The 25,754-nt window shown below is 58.8% G+C and overlaps 1 protein-coding gene across 1 annotated transcript; it reads right to left on the reverse strand.

Annotated features, from left to right (window-relative positions):
• Nucleotides 1–721: 721 nt before the first annotated feature.
• LOC145531901 (uncharacterized) lies at nt 722–23,989 on the reverse strand. The gene is made up of 4 exons (XM_081555718.1): nt 23,918–23,989; nt 22,514–22,654; nt 21,241–21,440; nt 722–1,591 (listed from the first exon to the last, which is right to left on the reverse strand). The coding sequence occupies exons 1-4, from the start codon at nt 23,975–23,977 to the stop codon at nt 1,525–1,527; spliced, it is 468 nt and encodes a 155-aa protein (XP_081411844.1). The 5' UTR covers nt 23,978–23,989; the 3' UTR covers nt 722–1,524.
• Nucleotides 23,990–25,754: the final 1,765 nt, after the last annotated feature.

The following is a 25,754-nucleotide window of genomic DNA, read 5'->3' on the forward strand; positions in this document are numbered from 1 at the left end:
TCGACTGCAAAGACCCTATTTCCCGAGCAAAATCACTCTCTGAGGTTCTGGGTGGATTTTGAGGGGCCTGTGCAGCATCCCAGGATGTGAGCAGAGCCCCTGAGTCAGGAAGCTGCCTCTGACAAACACGGAGCAGCTTACAGAGCCCAGGCCTCACAGTACCAGGGCAGGCAGCTCCCGGTCGTGAACCCAAAATGCAGCTGAGTGTCAGGAGCTGCTGCAGGCCAGGGGCAGACTCGCTGGAGGCCGGGGGCAGACCCGGCTGAGAGGCCGGGGACAGACCCACTGGAGGAGGCCGGGAGCCCTTTCTGAATGCTCAGCTCAGGCACGTTCTCACCGTGGTGCCATCACCACTGTCCATCTCAGAACGTCCTCTGTCCTCATCTTCCCCAACTGCGACACCCTCACCAAGTGCATCTGAAACACCATCACTGCCGCATGTAATTAACGCTAAAATTATTAAGGAGATGGCTTACATTTTTCTCATTTATTTTTCTAAAGATTTTTTTATGTGGACCACCTTTAAAGTCTTTATTTGAACACTGCTTCTGTTTTATGTTTTGTTTCATTGGCCAAGAGGCTTGTGGGATCTTAGTTGCCCAACCAGGGATAGAACCTGCACCCCTTCAATGGAAGGTAGGGTCTTGACCACTGGACCCCCAAGGAGGTCCCACAGATGTTAAAACCAGTTTTACTGAGATAGAACTCACACACCATACAGTTCACCCACTGAAAGTCTGCACTTCAATGGCTTTTAATATACTCAGAGCAATGTAACCATCTCCTCAGTCAATTTTATTTTACTTATTTTTTAAATATTTTGTTTGTTTGGCTGTGCTGGATCTTAGTTGCGATCCACAGGACCTTAGTTACCCAGCTGCCCTGCACTAGGAGTGCAGAGTCTCAGCCACTGGACCACCAGGGAAGTGTCTCCACAGTCAGCTTCGGAACATTTTCATCCCCACAAAGAGCAGCCTTCCCCAGCACCCCCTCCCCTCCCAGCACCGGCACCACTGAGCCACGCTCTCCCCGCTGTGGACACGCCTGTTGTCAATGCTTCTCGTACGTGACCCACACAGTCTTCCCCATCTGGCTTCTCCCACTGAGCATTGCATCTTTGAGGTTCATCGTGGGGTAGCCTGTGTCAGTGCTTCATTTCCTCTTATGGCTACATAATGTCCCATCATGTGAGCTGCCACGTTACATTCTTGCTCTCGGTCTTGCAAACCTGGCGAGCATGTCACACGGATGGTTCGTCTCGACGTGGACAGGCCACATTGCAGGGCAGCAGCCCTGAGTGCTCCTTCAAGCCCTGACTGTCCAACCATGGCCATGCTGTGCCTTAGACTGCACCAAGACAAGGCGAAGTCAACAGCTCTGATGTTCAAGAAAGGAGACTGTCCTCGAAGATGTTTTCCGACTGGCTCCTTGCCTTTGGTCTTCTAACTCAAGAGCTTGCGTCTCTGGGGGCAGGTGGGCAGGAAGCCTTCGCGCCCTTTCAGGTGAGGGGTCCTGACCACATCGTCACGCTGCTTGAGAGGGGCTGGGGCACGAGGACAGCGCGCCTGGACCAGAGGCCACCACCCTGCTCCTGAGAGACACAGACACTGCCCACACCCCTCCTCCGAGGGCGCCCCCTGGGTCTCAGCCGTGTTCATGGCGACGTCAGCCTCAATGCCCCAGGGGCAGTGGCTTCTCAGGGATGCCCGGCGTCCCGGTCGGTGAGCTGCTCCCAGGCGAGCCCTGGTCCAGGGGGTCCCTTTACCTGCTGGACGCCAGCATGTCCACCCACTCCCTGCCTGCAGGTAAGGCCACTGGAGCGTCCACACCTGGCTGTGACCCGGGGGTGGGCACACAGACTCTTTTGCCCCCAGCCCCTTGCCGTCCCAGCACTCCAGTCTCCACTGAGTCTGGATCCCATGCTGGCCAGGGGGCTCGGTGCTGGCTCCCCTTTTACAGATAGGGAAACTGAGGCTCGGGGTCAGGTCAGGGTCACCCCTGCTTGGTGGGGCCGCACTGACTCAAACCCAGGGCTTTTGGCCCCTGTCTCCTCTGCCTCGTGATTAACACTCATCATGACCACTCCTCACATGTGGGATCTTGTCCTGCCCTCAGCAAGGCCAGGGGTCACTATGGCCACTTCTCTTCTGAGGACTGAGGCTCTGAGAGAACTGAGACCCTGGGGACCACCTGGGAGGCGGGTCCTCACCAGCTTCCCGCTTGGCGGATGGACACCCCGTACTGTGGGGCGCGGCACGTCCCACAAGGAGGAAACCGAGGCCTGGGGAGGGCCCTGCAGTGCCTGGCAGGCTGGTCTGCCCCTGGCCTTAGCCTGAGCTGCCCCTCAGGGCAGCTCTGCAGCTCCTCCATGAGGCCTGATGTCCGCAACCAGGCCTCAACTTGGCGAGTCAGCGCACAGCATCAGCGGCCTCCAGCCCCAGCCAGCATCTCAGGGCTGAGGGACAAGGAGGGTCTTATTTGAGGCCCCTGCCCAAACCAGATGCCGTGGGGTGGGACTCTGGGCTCCCAGCTACGCCACGCTCCCTCCAAGAAGCAGAAGCCTGGGTCCCTGGCCTGGGACGTCCTGACGGAGGGTCCTCACCCACCAGGAGGGGCGGCCTGCCCGCCAGCTCTGGGTCCCCACCCCCAGCCCCACAGAACTGGGAGCTGGGCACCTGTGAGTCACCCCAGGGAATTCCACCACATATCCAGCAGGGTGGGGCCTCTGGGCCCCGTTGCTCTTACTAGAAGCTGAAGGAACGTCCTATAGAGGTGCCCCGGCCGCTTGCCAAGTGGACTCCAGGGTGTTTTCCAGGCAGATCAGGAAGTGAAATCACTCCTCATGCAGCCCTCTGGCATTGGGGCAGAGGAGGCACGGCTGGCCCCCAGGGAGGGAAAGGAGACCCCTCCCCATGGACTCACCTTTACCGGGGCCCCGCTGGCTGCACCTCCTGGACCCTGCTCCCAGCGTCCTGCTGCTAGGAGCCGTGCGCTGGTCAGTCAGGGAGCCCACCAGGCTGCGCCTGGGCGGGAGGGACAAAGGACATCTTCCAGGGTGAGGCCTGTCCCTGCAGAGCTGAGCCCAGGCTGGAGCAAGTGTGGGGCGGGGGGGTGGGGGTCGTAGGTCAGACCCCGAGGGAGGTGCAAAGACCCCAGTTCTGGGGGCAGGAACCTGACCAACGAGCTCAGGCTGAGCTAAAGAACCACAGAGGGATCTGAGCCCCCTGACCAGACCTGGAGGGCTGGACAGGGTGCAACACAACTCCCACTGCCCATCCCCCAAGGCGGCCTTGGCCACCAGAACCCCCTGCACATCCTGAATTCCAGCCAGGAAAACCCCGCTTCCCTCTCTCTGCTGGGGTTTGCCCAGAAGCAGAAGTATGTTCAGGTCACCTGAGAGCCTAGTGAGGGTCACGGCAGGGTGAGGGTCACGGTGGGGTGAGGGACACAGCCTTCCGCACCACACCCCCGACAGGCCCCCAGGCACAGGATCCACTGCTGGAAGTTCAGGGAACCCCCAACACCACGGCTCGAAGTGAAACTCAGGGGTCTCGACCTCAGAGCCACTTCCTTCTGGGTGAAGGGGACACGGGTCACAGACAGCGTGTCCAGCCCCTGATCGAGGTCGCCACATCTCTGAACGTGCGTCGGCCTCGCTGCAAACCCTGGCTAACCAGGTCCCTCTCCCAACTTGGGGGCAGCGTCTGCTGGGTCCACCCCCCTGGCGCCAGGCCTGCCTGCTGGGGAGGGGCTGTGGCCAATTAATCTATCAGTTCCTGGTGTACCCTGGCTCCAAGCCCCAGAGGGACCAGTAGCCGCTCACGTGGAGCCCGCGGGTGGGCTGATATCCCAGCCCCTCCTGGGATGACCCGCCAGTGGGCTGGAGCTGGGGCCAGAGTTCAAACTCATTAGCACACGCAGAACTCAAGAAGGGGCCGAAGGATGCCCTCCCGCCCTGACCTCCCGGATCTCCTCGGGAAGGATCGCGGCCCTCCTCCCCCTGCTGCCGGTCACCAGGCCCTGGGCCCCAGGCACCCTGAGCATCAACCCCGCTAGCTCCTGTGGCCCTAGGGGTGGGGCCAGAGCCCAGAGCAGGGCTGCCCCAGGTCCCCCATGGCTCACCCCCGGCCTCCACCCCCGCGCCTGGAAGGCCCCCAGAGATGGTGCCCTCAGACCTGAGGTGGCGAGAGACGTCTGCACACACACCACCACCCCAGCTGCTGGCCCGCCACACGGCAGCACTCACACTCCACACGCATGTGCACGCTCTGCTCTGAGCACAGGGTGGAGAGGAGCTGCAGAGACCCTCAGACCAATGGCCTGCATCCACCTCACGAGTCCCGGTGCAGAGGCTGTTTTTCTGGCCGGGCGGGGGGGCCGGGGTGGGGGGAGGTGGTGTGTTGCCTCCGACCCAGTGAAGAGCCTGGGGACAGAGAAACTGTCAGAGCACTGCCCTGGGAGAAGAGTCTGTACCCTCAGAGGGTCTCTACCCCAGGGTGGGATGCCCTTGCAGGCTGGGCGCAAGGCTGCCTGGGGCTCTCACACACCCCAGCCCCAGACCTGCAGACATGTCCACGTTCAGTGCAGGGCAGGTATCAGCCACACCCCGGGGAGGGCTGCTGCCCCCAGCCGCCCCGAGGCCTGGTCCAGGACAGCTGTTGGCATCCCTCAGGCCGCGTCTGCAGGTGGGCCGGCCCCACCCTCGCACACCTGGACTCCAGGTGACCTGATGACCGAGCTCACACACCCTGGGGGGGGGGGCACTGGGCCCCACTGTCTCAGCCAAACCCTGATACCTCCAGACCACAGTGAGAAACCATGAGCATCTCAGTGGCCCCACCAAGAGAGGCAGGGTCCCCGCCATTACTGAAGATGCAGTTAGAGAGGAGGCTGTCCAGGTAGACCCCAGCCCCTTCTGCACCTTCCTCCCGGGACTCAGATGGCTCTGCCATCCATCCACATGGGTGCAGACAGCTGAAGCTGGCGGGCTGGGGAGCAGGGAGCCCGTGGGCCCGGCCATGTGCACACCGGGGGCTGAGACGCCAGCCTGCCGGCTGTTGCCCTGTCTGCCACCGGACCACGGCATGCCTCGCTGGGGCTCAGCTGCCTTGAGAGCGGGGTCCCCTGCTTGCTGGTTTGTGGCCGCCTTAATCCCGCACTAATTAGATTTCTGCGTTGGTGGTGAAAGGGCCCTGGGCACGCCAGCCCCCCGGCAGCCCAGCCTGCAGCTTGTTTTGCACAGAATTTTAATTGTTTCCAAATTAATCCTTGGACTCAGTGAGCTCAGCGCAGATAAGCCGCAGGGAGGGGAGCGGCCGCCTTCCCATCTCCTAGCCTGGGCTGGCCGCCTCCAGCGGGGCGGCACAGGGAGGCCGAGCCTCGGACATGACGCGATCGCCCAGAAATGTCCAGGCCTTCTCTCGCCTCCGCATCCTAGGACACGGCTGGGCTGCCTGGCCTGGGGACTTTTCCTTCTGTTTGCTCTTGGCTCAGCTCCTCTCCTAATCCTATTTTCGCCAGTTTCTATCCAATTTAATACAGCTTCTGTAAGTCAAAATTAATTACCCTGTGTGCTTCCAGCCCTCCATCTCCGCTCGCTGTTCCGGGGCTAGGCTCAGAAATGAGGGGCTTGAAGGGCAGGCAGGTGCAGGAGAGGAAGACAGCCCCACACCTGGAGGAGGCTTTGGGGACCCAGTTCTGCATCAGGGAGCCCCGCCAGGCTGAAGGGGCCGGGTCCCAACGCCGCACGAAGAAGGACCAGCCTCTCCCTCCAGGAAGCTTTCCCTGACCGCCTCTGCCTCCCTGGGCTCCGCCGACAGCCACGTGTGCCAACCCCGAGCATGCCCTCCCCACTACTCTCAGGAAAGGACCCATGAAGGATTCACCTTACAAAATGTGTCCATTACAGTCAGATAGAAAAATGAATAAAGATACCAAAAGCATAGATGACAAAAGAAAAAAAATAGATAAATGATTACGGCAAACTAAAAACTAGCATGCTGAGAGACCCCCGGTGGCATAAGAATCCACTTGCCAATGCAGGGGGCATGGGTTCAAGCCCTGGTCCGGGAGGGTTCCACGTGCCATGGAGCAGGTAAGCCCATGAGCCACAACTGCTGAGCCTGCGCACTGCAACTACGGAAGCCTTGAGCTCCGCAACAAGAGAAGCCACTGCAATGAGAAGCCCGTGCACAGTGACCAAGGGCAGTCCTCACTCACCACAACTAGAGAAAGCCTCGGTGCGTAGCAATGCAGACCCAGCACAACCAAAATATAAATAAACTAAAAATAAAAACAACTTGTGCCGCAAGGCACCATTGGGAGAAGGAGAAGACAACCTGTTGGTCAGGAGATGTTTGCAAATCAGGTTTCTGATAAAGGAGTGGTTAAAGGGTCTAGACTCTGAAAGAGATGGGAATTCTGAAATTCTGAAAGAGATGGGAATACCAGACCATCTGACCTGTCTCTTGAGAAACCTGTATGCAGGTCAGGAAGCAACAGTTAGAACTGGACATGGAACAACAGACTGGTTCCAAATAGGAAAAGGAGTACATCAAGGCTGTACATTGTCACCCTGCTTATTTAACTTATATGCAGAGTACATTATGAGAAACGCTGGGCTGGAAGAAACACAAGCTGGAATCAAGATTGCCAGGAGAAATATCAATAACCTCAGATATGCAGATGACACCACCCTTATGGCAGAAAGTGAAGAAGAACTAAAGAGCCTCTTGATGAAAGTGAAAGAGGTGAGTGAAAAAGTTGGCTTAAAGCTCAACGTTCAGAAAACTAAGATCATGGCATCTGGTCCCATCACTTCATGGGAAATAGATGGGGAAACAGTGGAAACAGTATCAGACTTTATTTTTTGGGGCTCCAAAATCACTGCTGATGGTGATTGCAGCCATGAAATTAAAAGACGCTTACTCCTTGGAAGGAAGGTTATGGCCAACCTAGATAGCATGTTTAAAAGCAGAGACATTACTTTGCCAACAAAAGTCCGTCTAGTCAAGGCTATGGTTTTTCCAGTGGTCATGTATGGATGTGAGAGTTGGACGGTGAAGAAAGCTGAGCGCCGCAGAATTGATGCTTTTGAACTGTGGTGTTGGAGAAGACTTTTGAGTGTCCCTTGGACTGCAAGGAGATCCAATCAATCCATCCTAAAAGAGATCAATCCTGGGTGTTCATTGGAAGGACTGATGTTGAAGCTGAAACTCCAATACTTTGGCCACCTGATGCAAAGAGTTGACTCATTGGAAAAGACCCTAATGCTGGGTAGGATTGGGGGCAGGAGGAAAAGGGGATGACAGAGGATGAGATGGTTGGATGGCATCACCGACTCGATGGACATGGGTTTGGGTAGACTCCGGGAGTTGGTGATGGACAGAGAGGCCTGGCGTGCTGCAATTCATGGGGTCGCAAAGAGTCGGACATGACTGAGCGACTGAACTGAACTGAACCGAAAGGGGTCTAGAATACACAGAGAACTCAAACAACACAGCAATAGGAAGACAATCCGCCTACTTTAAAAAATGGGTAAAGGATTTGAACAGACATTTCTCCAAAGGAGACACACAAGTGGCCAGTGAGTACATCATCACTCAACATCATCACTCATTTGGAAAATGCAAACTAAAACCACAATGAGATACCACCTCACACACACTAGGAAGAACAGGATCAAGAAACAAAACAAACCAACCCCAGAAAGTGACGCGTGTTGGGGAGGATGTGGTCATGGAAGCCTGTGCCCTGCTGGTGGGGATGGGACCGGCATGGCCCCGGGGAAGACAGTCATGGTGCCTCCTCCAGAGGACAGACACAGAGCTGCCATGAGGCCCACGATTCCAGGGGGGCACCCGATATACTGGGAAACATGTTCACACAAGAACTTCTGCACACATGTTCACAGCATAAGTCACACCAGTCCAAGGTGGTAAAACAACCCATATGTCCAACAGAGGAGTGGATGACCCTACAGTGGTCCATCCACACAGTGGAATTTGATTCAGCTACAGAAGGAAGTGCTGGTACACGCTACACACAGGTGAACCTCAGAAACATCCAACTCAGTGACATAAGCCAGATACAGAAAGACACATACTGTGTGGTTGCCCCTCCATGAAATGTCCAGAACAGGCAAATCCACCGAGGCAGACTGTGGACTAGTGGTTGTCTAGGGAGAGGGGCTGAGGGAGTGCTGGCCAAGGGGTGGGGGGGGGTCTCCTTCAGCGAATAATGAATCGTTCCAAAACTGGCTGTGATCTGGCTGCCTGACTCTAGTATCTGTCAGGAGTATCAAGAACCACTGAGTCTTACACTTAAAAATGGCAAATCTTATGTAGATGAAGTAAATGTGTGTGCTGATTCGCTTCAGTAGTGTCCGACTCTTTGCGACCCCATGGATGGTAGCCCACCAGGCTCCTCTGTCGATGGGATACTCCAGGCAAGAATACTGGAGTGGGTTGCCATGCTCTCCTCCAGGGGATCTTCCCAATCCAGGGATCGAACCCGCATCTCTTACATCTTCTGCGTTGGCAGGTGGGTTCTTTACCACTGCACCACCTGAGAAGCCCACAGGTGAAGTATATTAATAAAAATGATTAATAAGAAATGAATAATGAGTGGAGAGAGGAAGAGGAAATACCAAAAGAAACCAACACGTTCAGAGAGTGCCCAGAGCCCCCAAGGCAGGTTGAGGTGGGTCATACCCTCTGCTTGGAGCTTCCTGATGGGCAGAGCAAAGATGGAAACACACTCATGCTGATGCCCTTTGCTTCCAGGCACTTCTCTTGTGTCAGCCAAGTTTGACCCCAGCAGAGTGGGCAGGAGGCTGGCCTCACAGCTGAGAACCCCGAGGCACACCCAAGGTCACCAGCTGGCCAACAGCAGAGCCCAGGCAGGCACTCCGCACGGCCTGCAGCCTCCCCACCTGCCCGTTGTGTCCATGGAGGTGTGCGCGGTCACCACCAGCAAGAGGTGCCACATGAGGCCTTTCCAAAGGGGGTTCTGTAACCTGTTCTTGAAGGCGGGGAGGGAGGGGGTCCACCCCCCACAGGGTGACACACCGGGACCAGCCAGGTGTCCTTTGCACAGAGGGCAGCGTCGGGGGCAGCCCCAGGGAGCACCTACAGGGCTCATCACAGATGGCTGCTGGCCAGAGAGGCTACCTCCAGTCACCACCGTGACTAAAGCCTAAAGAATGCTCGAAGCCTTGAGGCTTTTACGAAAGGACCATTCCCAAGGGTGTTTGGGAGCGTCTTGGTCCCTGGGTGGGGAAACCCTGGCTCCCGAGCTCATCGGCCAGGCCCCCTCAGACATGCACACAGAAGCAGGCACCCCGTGGATCTGAGCAACCCTCCAGACGTGCCTGTCTCTCCAAGGCCCCAGGCCCTGGGGGGTCTGGGCTTGTGGCCTCAGTGGTGTCTTCCTCTTCACCACTTTTCCCAGGCAGAGGGGGGAGTGGGCGCCAGGAGGCCACAATTCCCATGGCCAGCGACCCCTCGGAGGCCTCCCTAGAAGCCCTGGCTGGGCTCCCCCAGAGGGGAAGGCCAGGGTCCCCACAGTCTGCACTTCACCAGCTCTCTTTTCTGGGGCCCTTGGCACGGGGCTCTGCCCAATCCACAAACGCCCGGTGCTGTGGTCCCACAAGCAACGAGCTGACCTCGGGTCTACAGCAGTGCTCGGCTTGGAGGCCAGGGCCCTGCAAACACAAAGGCCCTTTGCCAAAAGGGAGGCACGTTGCTGCCTGCACCCCGCTTCCCTCTACAGGACCCAGGCAGGAGGGAGCACCCAGCCCCGCAGCGACCTCGCCTGGAGTTTAGACGTGTGGTCAGGCCTGACCTCCGATGACGGAGCTCTGAAGGGCCCCCGGGGTGGACAGGAGGGCAGGAGGCTCCCCAGGGTGCTGCAGGGTCTATCCTGGGGCCTGTCCAGTTGCTGGCGGATCCTGGGCACCAGGCCAAGAGTCCCAGTGTCCCTGCGTGCACTGTGTCTACAACTTTCCCCGAGGATTCCAGTCCCCCGGGTTAGGGTCCACCCCACTCGGGCATAACCACCACTTAGCTTCACTATTAATGCAATGACTGTGTTTCCAAATGAGGCCCACCTGGAGGTCTCGGGGGCCAGTGCTTCAGCACAGGGATTCAGGGACACAGTTCAGCCCTTAACGCTCCTGCCAGAATCCCACCATCAACACGACTTGCATCTGGGGAGTGGTGCTCACTGGACACCACTGCCAGCCTGGGTGCAGACTCTGGGCATGAGTGAGGCTCTCCCGGGCTTGGCGGGGGGTGGGCCGTGGTTCCCAGGGGTGCGGAGTCCCTGTGGGCCACACTGGGACCAGAGAGCATCTGGGTGGGCCCAGTGTCATCTCAGGGGTCTTCAGACGTAGAAGAGGGGGCTAGGGAGATGCGATACTGTGAGAAGGACCCAACTGGCCATTTCTAGCCGTGAACATGGAGGAGGGGCCATGAGCCAGGGACAGAGCATCTGTAGACGCTGGAGAAGGCAGGGTGCGGGCTCCTCCCTGAGCCTCTGAGGAGCTCAGCCTGTAGACATTCCGATCGCAGCCCCGTGAGGCCCAAGTGGGCCTCCCAACTGTCAGCCTGGGAAAGAATGAGCTGCCATCCTAAGGTGCTGAGTGTGGTGGTTTGTTAGGCAGCGCACTCCTGCCCACCGAGGCCCCAGGACCCCACGACCAGGCCCAGAGCCCTGAGCCACCACGCGGATCCAGCAAACCAGGCACACAGGGTTCTGAGTGAGCGCTGGCCCGGTGCCACAGATGGTTCCGCAGGACGACAGCCACACACCTGACATGAGTGCCATCTCAGTAAGGACAGCTCATCTTGCTGGGTGACAGGGGCTCTGAACATGCCTGTCCTCATGGCTGGGGCCTGGGGCTGCCTGGGGGGCCCTGGAGCTCATGGGGGCCCATGGGATCCTGAGAGGGCTATGCGCCCTCCTGTACCATCCTGGGCCCTGGAGGCCTCTGTCCTCCGCCAACCCTGACTCAAGAGCCAGCTAGCCCAGCTGCTCTGAGCAGATGCAGCCGCAGAGAGTGGGCCCAGACCCAACACACACAGCCCTGAGCTCTGGCCATGAGCAACACCCCAGAGCAGTGGCCGCCAGCAGGCAAGAGCACTGTCTCCGTCACTGGGACTGGTGGGGTCAAGCCACCCCAAACTCTAAGCTTGGGCAGCGTGCACTGTGCTCCAGGCCAGCCCCCTCCTCAGACGGGGAGACTGCGGCTCACAGGGGCCACCAGCTTGGAGGCTCATGCCTGAATCCCCACCACCAGGGACAGCTCAACCATCCCCCTGTGTGGACAGACTCAGGGAGTGGCCATGAGGTGGGTAGACACCCACAGGGTTCAGGCTGCTACTGGGTAGGGTGTCTGGACTTCGGCCCCCACCTCCCAGGAGCTGGAAACAGCTGCTCAAGAACTATCAGGCCTGGAGGAACCCCAGGCCCCTGGCCCATCTCCAGGAAGCGCAGCTCGGGTGGGTCTCCAGGGTCCACCCCTTATCAAGTGAGCATGGCTCCCCTGGGGATCCCTCCAGCCAGCCACTGCCCGTTCCCACAGGCCTCACCTGTCCCCTCACCCCCACGTCCTCCCGGTTAAGGTGCCAGGGCCTTACGCTGCTCAGAAACAGAGCTTCACCCAGACCCAGGGCCCACCTCCCAGCCAGCTCCTCCCACACAGCAGGGCCCCCTCGACACCTGTTGTGTGCAGGCAGAGTGAGGGTCTCCTGGCTGCTGGGAGTCTGAGCAGAGCTGGACTGCTGCCCTGGGCCCCACCAGCCTGTGCTCCCCAAGCCCCTAGCCAGCTCCTCCTGGAGCCGCTGGAGGTCAGAACAGCCCAGGAGAAGCCACTAGGGGTCTGGATGCCCAGTGGGTCTGGGTGGGGCATTCGAGTAGGAAGACTCCAGCACCTGCTTCACAGGCAGAGGAGGGTGAAAAGGGGATCACGTTGTGCCTGCCACCTATGTATGTGCACATGCATGTGTGCACAAGAGCACAGCACTGTGTGCACGCATGTGTACACACGTGTGCAGGAAAGCTCAGCACTGTGTACACGTGCACACCCATGTGCACAAGTGCACAGCACTGTGTGCCCGTGTGTGCACATGCATGTGTGCATAAGCTCGGCACTGTGTGCCCGTGTGTGTACCCATGTGCACATACATGCGTGCAGGAGACCTCAGCACTGTGTGCACACGTGTGCATACATGTGTGTGCATCTAACTTGGGAGTGCTTTGGAGAGCTTTGGGAGCCATGGAGGACCCAGCCCAGCCCCAAGATCCCTGTGGGCCATGGCCACATGTCTTCTGTGGACACTGCTGGTACCTGGCCCTGGGCCTGGGGTGGGCTGGGCAGGCCCCTGGGCCTTCACCCCCTCAGCCGTCCCCCTGCCTGCTCTGTGGCTGTGGGGGGGCCTGTGGGAGGGCAACAGCACAAACAAAGCCAGGGAGGTGGGACCCAGCTCAGCCTGTCCCAGGACCGGGCAGCATCGAGGGGGGATGTGCCTGGTCCCGCATGCTGGGACCAGGATGGCAGCCTGTGCGCCTGTGTCCCAGGACCCCGGGTGGCCCCTCGCAGTGCTCTGCGGCGATCCCAGGCTGCCTTCCCAGAGTGTGGATTCCGGAGCAGCTGTCCAGCTATCAAATCACCTTGGGAAACACAGACGGAGGCTGCCAGGCCGTGTGGGTCATCTGCACCTTCCCGGGGACACGGTGGCCACAGGGGAGCCCTGAAGACTGATTTTCCACCCGATTTAACTGGCCCTCATTCCTCCCAGTGTGGCCCCCACTATGCCGAGCAGAGCTGCACTGGGCCTCCCCAAACCTGGCCCCACCTGCCTGTGGGGGCTCCTGGGTGTCAGCGAGCTACCCTCAGCCCAAATGGGCCCCAGGCTGAGCATTCAGGGGCCTCAGTGAGAACCTGACTGGCTAGCAAGTCTGTACTGCTTCCAGTGTGTGTGGACCAGAAAGAGAACTCCACCAGCATCATGAACCACCTCTGGAAGCCTCCTTTCTAGCAGGCTTGAACTCAAGTGGATTATCTTGAAGATAAGCAGATCCCAGGCGGCCACAGGTCCAGCAAGGCAAATAGCACTGACAACGTTCCCCTTGAATGTGGTCACATCCGAACAGATGTCGGGCAGGCAGATCAGGTTCACCGGCATCTTTCAGCACCTACGACGCTCCCAGCTCCGTGCCACCCCCTGAGCAGCTTCAGGCAGAGAAGCATGTCATCCTCGAGGCCCAGAGGCTGGGGTCCCCTCTGAGGCTGGGCCAGGGCGGGGGCCGGATAAGCCCTCAGGTTTCCTGACCTGGGTTGGGGGGAGAGTGAGGTCAAGGCCCAAGGGGGAGGGAGCCGAGCCCCTGGCCTCACGGATGCCTGGCTGGTCAAGCGCGGAGATGGCTTCTTAGGCTCCCGCAGAGCCCGCTCGCCCCTCCCTGGCCCTGGGGCGATGGGAGTCAGGGAGCCAACCTCTCAGGAGCCTCCCCTGCCATGTGGGGCAGGTAGGGAGCCGGCGATGGACAGAGAGACAGACTGAAGCAATGTGGCCACCAGCCAGAACACCACAGACGTCCCAAGACCAGGCGGCTGCAGGGAACCCAGGCAGACGAGGGCCAGGAACCCAGGATCACAGACAGGCTTAAATCAACGGGAACGTAATCTATTGTACTCTGGACACTAACCCGGAAATTGACATGTCAACAGGGTCAAGTTCTTCCTGAGGCTCCAGAGGAGGGTCCTCCCAGCTCGTCCAGCCCTGGTGGCCACAAAGCCCCAGCCTCTGCCCCGTCCTGACACAGCTGTCCTCCCCTGTGTCTTCACAGCGTGTCTCACGGCAGGTGACCCCGGGCAGTGCCCTGTCCTGCACGGATGGAGCCTGCTGCCCACGGCTCTCAGCTGCTTGCTCGCCAGCACTCCTGGGGTCATGTCCTCCTGGAATCCCCATCTCCAGAACCCGGGCTGGGATGTGCTGGGCTCAGACCAGTTCCCTTGACACCCGGACACCAATGAGGGGAGACGCTGGCTGGGAGATGCACTCAGAGCTCACTGGCCGCACCTTTCTGATCTCCCTCCCATGGAGGGGAGGGTCTCCTGCCCGTGGACAGGCCACGTGGACGCGTCACCGTTACCCCGGAGCAGAAGCAGCCGGGAAACCTACCACGATGCATGCTCACGCATGTGCCTGCAAGCCCGCCCGCGTGGTGCTGCCATCTGCCTTCTGCATCAGGCACAGGCGTGTCCCAGGGGCTGCCCTGCTGGTTAACAGGCTTTGTTTTAAACTCAGGGTTAATGCCACAGTCCAGCACCCCGTACCTCAAACTGACAACAGAAAGTCCTTCAAGGTCCCTCCGCGCCCGGCCTTTCTTATGGCCTCACACTCAAGATGCCAGATGCCCCCGTCTGCCCCACCCCAGGGAGGCCGAGGCAGGTGGACATGCTGGACCTGGACACAGGATGGGACGCTGGTCACCTGGAGATGCAGACTCAGCCAGGCTGTGCTGGCAGACAGCCGTGCCTGAAACTACTGCTGCTGGAGCCACAGCAGCCTCATCAGGTCTGCAGCAAGCCAGTTGGGTGCCCCACAGCCAGGCCAGGGCCCCACCTGGGCAGCTGCCACGTTCCTCCCTCCAGAAGGACCAGGAGACCTGCCTGGCAGATGCTGTGCCCACCTGTCCCTCCGCAGGCGCCCCAGGCCGGCCCCTTGACATTCCAGCAGTGGGCAGGTGACCTGCAGGTACACGGAGGATGGGGCTCAGACCGCCGCAGTGCCCCTTTGCTTCGGATCTCCGTCTGCCAGCGTCAGGGTGTACTCTCCATCTGGCTCCCACAGAGCCCCTTCCGCAGCCCCTGTCTGGACACCTGCTGTGCGTCCAGCCGCAGACCAGGCGTGCACACCCGCCCCAGGATGCCTCGCGCCCTCCACCGGCCTCCTCTTCTCAACAGCACCCGTGAGCCCCCGCCCTCATCCCTGGGGAGGCTCTGCCCTCAACTCCCTCTTCCTTTATTAAAAGCACAAGCCAGGGAATTCCCCAGGGGTCCAGCGGCTAGAGGACTCCGCGTTTTCACTGCTGAGGGCACGGGTTCAATTCCTGGTGAGGGAACTAAGATCCCACAGGCCACACAGTGTGGCCCAAAACAATAAATCAGGCCAGACCACCTGCAGAACAGGCTCTGGGTTTGCCATCTGCCCAGTCCATCGGGACCTCCCAGTACCCCCAGGAGGTAACTCCAGCCTCACCTGGGGGTCCCTCCTGCCCACAGGCCCCAGTGCCCCCCAGAGCAGACCCTAGCCTGCCCTGAAGCAGTGAGGTCCTGCCTCCCTTGGGCAGGCTGACGTGGGTTATGGGGGGCGAGGGCAGGACACCAGCCAGGATGTCCCAGCCACAGTGGACACGGGAGCCTGGGGGACAGGGCCTGGGGGACTAGGATGAAGACCCCTGCCTGGGGTCTGCAGGCCCAGGGGGAGGGCGCGGTAGACCCTGGGGGCTTGGGGACCTGCAGAGCCTCATGGGTCCTAGGAGCCCCCCCAGGGCCCCAGGGAAGTGGGCAGTGGGGCCAGATTCCCTCACTGATGGCCTGGCAGAGCCCACAGCGTGGGGAGGAGGGCGTGGAGCCTCCCGGAGAGGACTGGCAATGGCCAGCTGCCCCCTGCGGGCTGCACCTGGGCCAGAAGGGTATCCCCGCCAGGCTCTGGTTACCTGGCCTGGCAGAGCTGCTCGAGGCTCTGGGCACGTCCGTCCTGCTGGGCATCCACGCTCTCCTCCCTGTGCTGGACACCACTGGAGCTATTTCAGGCGCCTGGTGAAGACACGAGCCGTCTGGCCAGACGGAGCCATGCCCCCGCCCACGGGGCCCTCCCTGCCGGGGCGTCCTGGCCCTGCGTGCTGTGGTGACTCACGCCCGCCATCGGCCCGCCAGCTGGCTCAGCACAGGGTGGCCCCCAAGGGCTGCTCGCCCAGGTCCCACAGCAGGGAGTCCCTGGTGTTGAGGACCACCGGGCAGGGGCCACCAGGCTGCTCCTCCTGGGGTCCTGGGCCCAGCCTTCTGCCCCCAGGCACCAACGCACATCCCCAACAGATAAAAGAAGTCATACTTGCAGTGACATTCTTCATGCTCCCTTGGGGTCCACCCCAACCCCCACACGCAGCACACCGTCTTGCTCTGGGCCAGCTCTCAGACTGCCCCCTGCCCAATGTCGGGGGATTGAGTGAAGGGCCCACCACCAAGGTTCCAGAGGCCAGGACAGCCATGGCGACAGCGTCCCTTGGACAGGGGCAGGAATGACTGGCTCCAGGGCTGTGGCCACAGTGGGAAGGTCAGACACTGAGACTGGTCCCCAACTAGCCGTTGTGGCCCAGAGGACAAGACCGCAGACCGCCGAGGTCCTACAACCCACGGGGCCACTGTGAGTTCACATGGGTGGTCCCAGGACCCCAGCCCTCGCGGGCACCTGGCTGAGAGGTGGGTGCGGGGGAAGGGCTCTGGGGCTGAATCTGAGATGCCACCCTGTAGGCCAGGCCCTTCCCAACACACGCGCCTGATCCCTTCAGAGCGACCCTGAACCCGAGCCTGCCAGAAGCCCTGAGCTGTGTGCTGTGGACGCTGGCACCTCCGATCCCAACAAGGGCTTCAGCCCACAGGGCAGAGCAAAACTCAGAACCCGCACCCCCGGTCGCCTCCCCTTCCTCCCCACTCCGTTCTCCAAAACTTCAGATATGCACAGAAGCCAGAAAAGGAAATTTCTTCTGCCCAATTCAAGCTGCAGTTCCCGTCCTACCCCTGATGTACCAGTTACTGGAAAGCAATTCCACAAACGCCTTTCTGTAAAGGACGTGTTTTTGGCCAGTTTATACAGCTACCCTTGTTCACCCAAAAATCTGGAAGCTGCCTTCTGCGAGCTGGGCCCTCCCCCTCAGACACTCAGGGAGGTGTTTCTGCGTGAAATATGGGCCTGCTCTGAGGCAGAAGACGAGCGGGTGCAGTAAATTCTGGGGTGGAACTTGTTTAACCTATCACCCCCCACCCCACCCGCTGGCAGTTAAGTGTGACTCTGGGCGGCCAGAGCACTGATGCATTTTTATGACACTTGGCAAGACCGCTTGGGAGGCTGGAGAAAACACACCAATCGGAGCTGCTGCAAGGGTGGGCGCGCTCCCCGGCTGGCTCCTCACTCAGAAAATGTCCTGAAGCCTCACAGTCTCTGCAGCAAACCCGTTCATTCATTCATGGCCAACTTCCCTCTCTAGCCAGGCAGGCTGCTGCTGCTGGACAGAACCAGGAAGACACTGCCCTCAGCCTGGTCCCCCAGGCCCCTGATGTGATGGGACAGGCCCCAGAGAACGAGAAGTTTAGTAACAGCTCAGCAGGAAGGCTGAAGGAAGGAGGAGGGGCCTGCCCTTCAAGTCATCCTGCCAGGTGCCTTCACAGGGAGTGAGCCCCCCATCTCTGGTTGTAAGCAAGGAGAAGCTGGGGATCCCAGAGAGCAGGCTGGGCCAGGTGAACCTGGGCCTCTCCAGGAGCGCCCCGTCCCCCCGCTCAGACACAGCACGCAGCTCAGGCCTGGGTCTGCAGCCATGGGGCAGCGCTGTGTCTTCCTGCCCAAGGCCAGGACTTAGGAGGAGGCGGTGGGCAGGCTGCAAAGGTAGGAATTTGACCCAACAAACACATCCACGCTGGAGACACATAGCCCCTTGCCAAGAGGCCCAACTTACCACCTTACACCCCTGCGTCCTGTGAGAAGCTGACTTCAGCTCCAAAGTGCAATTCAGGCCTGGGTGACGTCCCTCCAAGGCCACCAGTCCCCAGGGGCTGCTGTGGGGCTTGGACCCGCAGGGCACTCAGGAAAACGGGAACAGTTTCAGCTCCAACAGCCTCCAAAAATCGATGTTTAATCAGTTCAGTTCAATCGCTCAGTCGTGTCCGACCCCATGAACCGCAGCACACCAGGCCTCTCTGTCCATCAACAACTGCCAGAGTCTACCCAAATCCATGTCCATTGAGTCGGTGATACCATCCAACCATCTCATCCTCTGTCGTCCCCTTTTCCTCCTGCCCTCAATCTTTCCCAGCATCAGGGTCTTTTCAAATGAGTCAACTCTTTGCATCAGGTGGCCAAAGTATTGGAGTTTCAGCTTCAACATCAGTCCTTCCAGTGAACACCCAAGATTGATCTCCTTTAGGATGGACTGGTTGGATCTCCTTGCAGTCCAAGGGACTCTCAAGAGTCTTCTCCAACTCCACGGTTCAAAAGCATCAATTCTTTGGCACTCAGCTTTCTTTATAGTCCAACTCTCACATCCATACATGACTACTGGAAAAACCATAGCCTTGACTAGATGGACATTTGTTGGCAAAGTAATGTCTCTGCTTTTTAATATGCTGTCTAGGTTGGTCATAACCTTCCTTCCAAGGAGTAAGTGTCTTTTAATTTCATGGCTGCCATCACCATGTGCAGTGATTTTGGAGCCCCAAAAAATAAAGTCTGACACTGTTTCCACTGTTTCCCCATCTATTTCTCATGATGTGACAGGACCAGATGCCATGATCTTAGTTTTCTGAATGTTGAGCTTTAAGCCAACTTTTCACTCTCCTCTTTCATTTTCATCAAGAGGCTCTTTAGTTCTTCTTCACTTTCTTCCATAAGGGTGGTGTCATCTGCATGTCTGAGGTTATTGATATTTCTCCTGGCAATCTTGATTCCAGCTTGTGCTTCCTCCAGCCCAACGTTTCTCGTGATGTACTCTGCATATAAGTTAAAAAAGTAGGGTGACAATATACAGCCTTGACGTGCTCCTTTTCCTATTTGGAACCAGTCTGTTGTTCCATGTCCAGTTCTAACTGTTGCTTCCTGACCTCCCTTTCAGATTTCTCAAGAGGCAGGTCAGGGGGTCTGGTAAGACCATCCCCAAGAAAAAGAAATGCAAAAAAGCAAAATGGCAGTCTGAGGAGGCCTTACAAATAGCTGTGAAAAGAAGAGAAGTGAAAAGCAAAGAAGAAATGGAAAGATATGCCCATTTGAATGCAGAGTTCCAAAGAATAGCAAGGAGAGATAAGAAAGCCTTCCTCAGCGATCAGTGCAAAGAAATAGAGGAAAAAAATACAATGGGAAAAACTAGAGATCTCTTCAAGAAAATTAGAGATACCAAGGGAACATTTCATGCAAAGATGGGCTCAATAAAGGACAGAAATGGTAGGGACCTAACAGAAGCAGAAGATATTAAGAAGAGGCAAAACTACACAGAAGAACTGTACAAAAAAGATCTTCACAACCCAGATAATCACGATGGTGTGATCACTCACACTCACCTAGAGCCAGACATCCTGGAATGTGAAGTCAAGTGGGCCTTAGAAAGCATCACTACAAACAAAGCTAGTGGAGGTAATGGAATTCCAGTTGAGCTATTTCAAATCCTGAAAGATGATGCTGTGAAAGTGCTGCACTCAACATGCCAGCAAATTTGGAAAACTCAGCAGTGGCCACAGGACTGGAAAAGGTCAGTTTTCATTCCAATCCCAAAGAAAGGCAATGCCAAAGAATGCTCAAATTACCACACAGTTGCACTCATCTCACATGCTAGTAAAGTAATGCTCAAAATTCTCCAAGCCAGGCTTCAGCAATACATGAACTGTGAACTTCCAGATGTTCAAGCTGGTTTTAGAAAAGGCAGAGGAACCAGAGATCAAATTGCCAACATCCGCTGGATCATCGAAAAAGTAAGAGAGTTCCAGAAAAACATCTATTTCTGCTTTATTGACTATGCCAAAGCCTTTGACTGTGTAGATCACAATAAACTGTGGAAAAAATTCTGAAAGATGTTTAATCATCTGAGTCTTAATTGAAATAAGTTAGGAAAATTCTCCCCCACTTCGTTTTGCAAAGAAAAGGAATCGATGGATATGAGATGGAGGGAGGAGTGCCCCATGCAGGTACAGCAGCCCCATCTCTGCCCAGCTCAGAGCCCCCCAATCCAAGTTCAGAGCCCCCCAATCCCAGCTCATAGACCCCATCCCAGCACACAGACCCCATCCCAGGGCACGGACCCCATCCCAGGGCACGGACCCCCTGTCTCAGGGCACAGACCCCTTCTCAGCTCACAGTCCCCCCACCCCAACACACAGACCCCATCCCAGGGCATGGACCCCATCCCAGGGCACAGAACCCCATCCCAGGGCATGGACCCCTATCCCAGGGCACGGACCCCTTCTCAGCTCACAGTACCCCCATCCCAGCACACAGACCCCCTCCATCCCAGTACATAGACCCCATCCCAGCACACAGACCCCATCCCAGGGCACGGACCCCATCCCAGGGCACGGACCCCCCATCTCAGGGCACAGTACGCTTCTCAGCTCACAGTCCCCCCACCCCAACACACAGACCCCATCCCAGGGCATGGACCCCATCCCAGAACCCCATCCCAGGGCATGGACCCCTATCCCAGGGCACAGACTCCTTCTCAGCTCACAGTCCCCCCATCCCAACACACAGACCCCCCCCATCCCAGTACATAGACCACTTCCCAGCACACAGACCCCATCCCAGGGCACGGACCCCCATCAGAGTGCAGGGACCCCATCCCAGGGCATGGACCCCATCCCAGCTCACAAACCCCCATCCCAGCACACAGACCCCCATCCCAGCACACAGACCCGCATCCCAGCACACAGACCCCATCCCAGGGCACGGACCCCCATCAGAGGGCAGGGACCCCATCCCAGGGCATGGACCCCATCCCAGCTCACAGACCCCCATCCCAGCACACAGACCCCCATCCCAGTTCACAGACCCGCATCCCAGCACACAGACCCCCATCCCAGCACACAGACCCCCATCCCAGCTCACAGACCTGCATCCCAGCACAGAGACCCCTTCTTGGCCCAGCCCAAGGACTCTGTCCATCTCAGGTCCAGGGCGTCCGGCAGCATCCGCAGGGCCATCCTGTGGGCTCCTCTTACCCTGAAGGCCCATTGGGCACCACCTCTGCTCTGCATCAATACTGACCCGGGAGTAGGGGGCCTGGCAGCCCACAGGGGGCTTGCAGAGTCACTCATGCCTGCCATGCTCCCCGGGCCCCTGAAATGTTTATGGAAGACTGGAGCCCACCCTGGGCTCCACATTTACATCAGGAAAAATAACAGGCTTTTTTTTCATCATGAAAAGATTGTTAAGGGCTTCTGGAGGGAAAGAAACCTTGAGACCTTGGTATTCAACTCACCAGGGGTGTGAACTGCACCATGGTGCCCACCACGCGGCCTGGCAGGCACGGAGCCAGGGCGGAACATTCTGGGGCGGCTTCTCCTGGAGTCCTGATGCCAAGGTCTGGTTTGGGGTGGGGCCAGCGCAAGACCAGGCACCATGTGTGTCCACGCCAAGATCCCTGCAGCGGATTGGGGTGGGGGGCGCTGCATAGGCAGCCTGGAACCCAGATGGGCAGATGTCAAGGTCACAGAAGCTTCTAGAACCCCTCCCAGGGTGTGGACACAGCTACCTGAGTTATGCTGTGTTTGACCTGCAAGTATTTCAGTGGCTTCTGCCGGCTCAGGCCACCAGAGCAAAGCCCCACAGACCGGCTCAACAGCAGGAGTGTGTCTCCTCCCAGTCCTGGTGCTGCACATGGCGACCAGGTCATGGGCAGGGCTGGTCCTCTGGTGGCCTGTGCGTAGCGTACACATGGCCGCCTTCGCCTAAGGACACGGGTTATGTTGATTAAGGCCCCCTTAATGACCCCAATCTACCCTCTCCACCTCTCTAAAGGCCCCCGTCTCCAAAACAGTCACGTCCTTGGGGAACGGAGGGCCAGGGATTAACCAGGAACTTGAGGGATATGCTCTGCCCACAAGTGCTTCTGTCTCTGACAGTCACCCGGGGACGATGAAAACAGTCACCTCCAACGGGCTTCCCTGGTGGCCCGGGGGTTGGGAATCCGCCTGCCAATGCAGGGGACACCAATTTGATCCCACCGATTTGATCCCTGGTCTGGGAAGATCTACATGCTGCAGAGCAACTAAACCCATGCACCACAACTTCCTAGCCTGCGCTCTAGAGCCCCTGCTTAACAAGAGAAACCACAGCAATGAGAAGCCCATGCTCCACAGTGAAGAGCCATCCCCACCCACTGTGCTCACCGCAACTAGAAAAAAACCCTGCACAGCAACAAGGACCTAGAACAGCCATAAAAAAACAAGTCATCACCTCCCGGACGCTCAGAGCTGCGCAGGTGTGTTATCCCCCTCAGCCCTACAAACAGGGGCTCCGTGACCCCCAACCCCGTGGACATGGGGACACATTCGCTTGTCCAGGGGTCCCTGGCCTCTGCTATGGGAATTCCAGGGGACAGACAAACCACAGGGTGAGGAAGAGACTGGAGATGACTCTTAGCTCACTCTGTACCCCTGAGGATTCCTAGAGCCACGACTGTACCAGGTACCACCCCTCTCTGAGCCTCAGTATTCCCATCTGTAAAGTGGGTGCAACCAGTATCCCCCTACCTGGAGGTCACAGGCAGAGGGGCTTTGGCCGGGGCTGGAGGAGAAGGTTTCCTGTCCGGGGCAGCTGTTGTCACCATCACGGATCAGGAAATCACATCCAGGTGCAGAGGTGGGTGGAGGGCATGCGGCTCCTGCCAGAGGCTGCATGCAGACGGGCATGAGTGACCCGTGCCCTGGGAAGCCACTTCTTCCCACCTCCCCCAGGAAGGCTGCTGCCTGTGCCCACCCCTACCACACAGGCCCGGCCCGTACGCCACGGAGGAGCACGGCCTCCAGAGATGTCACGGGCTCTGGGCTTCCGGGGCCACTGCCTGGGGCCAGTGCTTCCCGGGGGACCAAGGCTGTCCCCCATGGAGATGCACCAGCCTCTGCCTAACTGTTACTGGGGCCTGACCACCAGCACGTGGTGGGAGGGGACACTCCGCGTGGGGCCCTTGGCAGGTGGTTGCCACGTGCTGCTGTCTGGGGAGCCAGGCGAGTTGGGCTCCAGGTGACCAGGGGCCACTGCAGCCCCTTCTGGGGCCGCATCTGGGCTTCTAGCCCAGCCAGGTGGTGCAAGGGGCCCGTGTCAGACTCCCGCCACCGGCAGCACTTTCCGCAAAGCCTGGAAAGTCTTCCTGGGGCCCGCCCCTTTCCCAGAGAGTGTGCAACTCAGGGGGTGAGCTCTGGGCCCCACGAGACACGCGGACGAGTGTGGGCGCAGGGATGCCCGAAGCCCTCGGGGCCAGACGTGGAGACACCGGAGGTAAGGGTCTGGCTGGGCCCCAGCCCCGCACTCTGAGCCACATCCTCTGCGCTGGCTGAATCCAGAGAGGCCAGGCCCCTCCTGCACCTCTGCAGCCTGCTCTCAACACCGGCTTCTCCCGGGCCCATATCCCTGGCCTGGCCCAGGCCCCCAGCCCCTCCTGCTGGGCCCAGCCCCGACACAGACTCATTTCTCAAAGCCACCCCCTGGCCTGGGGTGGCCTAGCCTGAGTCCGCCGCTTGGGGGATGGAACACTTATGCTCCGGTTTCCTCCTGCCTTGGAGAAACCCCTGCATCAGGCCAGCAGGGCCCCTGCTCAGCCAGAGTGCCTCTCTCCGCCCCTACCAGAGCAACCTCATTTGGGTCTTTCAGTTTGTGAAAAAGTTCGGATCTGTCTTTAAGCGACCACAGTGCAAATGCTCTGGGTGAGTCACCCCCACACCTGAGTCATCTTGGCTGCCACAATCTTTCTAATTTATCTAAGTGAGATTTCCGTAACATAAGATTAACCATTTTCAATGAACGTTCTCGACATGATGCGACCACCACCTCCATGGAGCTCCAGGATGTTCACGCCCTGTCCAGCCCCCAGGGACCACTGACCCACCCTCACTGTGGACCTGCCCGCCCTGGACGCTTCACACACGGGGATCACTCACCGTGTGGCCTTCTGCGTCTGGCTTCTCTCGCTCAGCGTCACGTTTTCGAGGTGCACTCATGCCGTAGCGAGCGCCAGTGCTTCCTTCCCGTTCAGGGCCGAGTGAGGCTCCGCGTGCGGGGGGGCCACACACATCTCCCCCGTGGCCCGGCTTGGGTCACCCGCTGTCCCAGGGCTACGGGGCTGAGCACAGCCGAGCTTCCCTGCGCGGTCCTGACTCACAAAACCGGCCATCGCACAGCAGGTGTCGGCTTCGCAACCGTTTATTCTGCTCACAGGCTCTCCAAGAACAGGTTGGATTACAATCATTTTAATCAGCCCCCGGTGAGGCATATCAGGGCTTCCCAGGTGGCTCACTGGTAAACAGTCTGCCTGCAATGCAGGAAATGCAGGAGATGAGGGTTCAGTCCCTGGGTGGGAAAGATCCCCTGGAGGAGGGCACGGGAACCTACTCCAGTATTCTTGCCTTGAGGATCCCATGGACAGAGGAGCCTGGCAGGCTACAGTCCATGGGGTCTCTAAGAGTGGGACATGACTGAGTGCGTGCGCACACACACATGCGCACACACACGTACACACGCACACACACAAACACACACAGTGTATCAGGGTCCTGGGGGCTGTACTGGCTGCTCCTCTGTGCAGAGACGCTAATTCCCTGCTTGCAGAGGTCACACACACCTGCTGTCCCCACCGAAGGGCAACCCCAGTCATTCCAGAAGCAGGCTCTGAGGCCAGCATAAAGGGGTTGCCTGTGTCCTGTCACCTGATTCCCAGGGAGCCCCCAGGTGAGGAGCAGCGCCCAGACAGGCCAAGAGCCGTGTCCAAGGCCGGGCGGCCGGCCATGAGCAAAGCCAGCAGGTGAGCCCCAGCCCGCCCAGGGTCCGGCATCCCTCTCTGCTCTCCTGAGCTCGGCTTCCAGCTGACCGTCCTGCTGGCATTCCGAGGAAAATCAGACCCTCCCGGGTGGAAACGGCGTCTGTCCAAATGAGTTTTCCGAGTCTGGTTTAAAGCACTCCGAGAAGCTCCAGGAGAGAAAATGTGGTTTTGATTTTCTGGGGCAGCCAGACCCCCGGACTCAGCCCCTGCGGCCCGAGAGCCCCTCACTGCTTCTCAGCCAGACTCAGCCGTCACGGGGGGAGCCTGCCGACAGGCGGCCCCTCCCTGGGGCCTGGGGCTCCTCCAGCCCCGCCTTGGACAGAGCCAGCAGCTGAGCTCAGACCCGCCACTCATCAAGGTCACTGAGAAACTGGGGCAGGGAAAGAGTTGACCCCATGGGGCTTCTGGGAGGTCAGGCTGGGGTCAAGCTGCCGCCTCCCACCTGGGACAGCCCAGCCAGGTAGTGAGCTCCCCGGCACAGGCAGGATGCCAGGGCAGCCAGGCGTGAGGACAGAGTGGAGGCCCTCCCAAGGACCTGTGCCCACCCATGTCTCATCTGAGCTCAGGAGACGTCACTTGTGTCCACCTCTGGTTGGAGGATCCCAAGTCCGAAGACAGCAAGAAGGGTCTGGCCACCCAGTCTATGTTGGGGTCCCCGGGGGCTCCTGCTTCTCTCCAAGGCCAGGCTCTCAGAAGCCCGCAGGAGCAATCTGGGGGAAACCAGTGGGCTCCCAGGACTAAGGTCACAGGAAAAGCCCTCCTTCTCCCAGGATCAAGCCCCTAAACCCATATCAGCTGAGGGGCAACTCAAAAGGCCTCACCAGGTATGAGACACAAGACCCCACTCCCCATCAACAGAGCGGGGAGACCCCCCCCCCGCCCAGGCAGGGAGTCTGAGTGATGTCACGAGGGGCACTGGCCAGAGCTCAGCCCGCGGACCTCCCACCCAGACGCTGTCC

This window comes from Giraffa tippelskirchi, chromosome 13 (assembly GCF_054371585.1).
Source record: "Giraffa tippelskirchi isolate mGirTip1 chromosome 13, T2T-mGirTip1v1.2.pri, whole genome shotgun sequence".
Taxonomy (NCBI): Eukaryota; Metazoa; Chordata; class Mammalia; order Artiodactyla; family Giraffidae; genus Giraffa; species Giraffa tippelskirchi.

What these genes read in the sequence shown, in the direction of transcription:
- LOC145531901 (XM_081555718.1), bottom strand. Translation starts at nt 23,977, where the DNA reads ATGAGTGCACCTCGAAAACGTGACGCTGAGCGAGAGAAGCCAGACGCA. An exon ending in CAGACGCAGAAGGCCACACG is followed by an intron (nt 22,655 to 23,917) that starts GTGAGTGATCCC and finishes GTCTGCATGCAG; the next exon opens with CCTCTGGCAGGAGCCGCATG. An exon ending in CCTCTGCCTGTGACCTCCAG is followed by an intron (nt 21,441 to 22,513) that starts GTAGGGGGATAC and finishes TCTGGGTTCCAG; the next exon opens with GCTGCCTATGCAGCGCCCCC.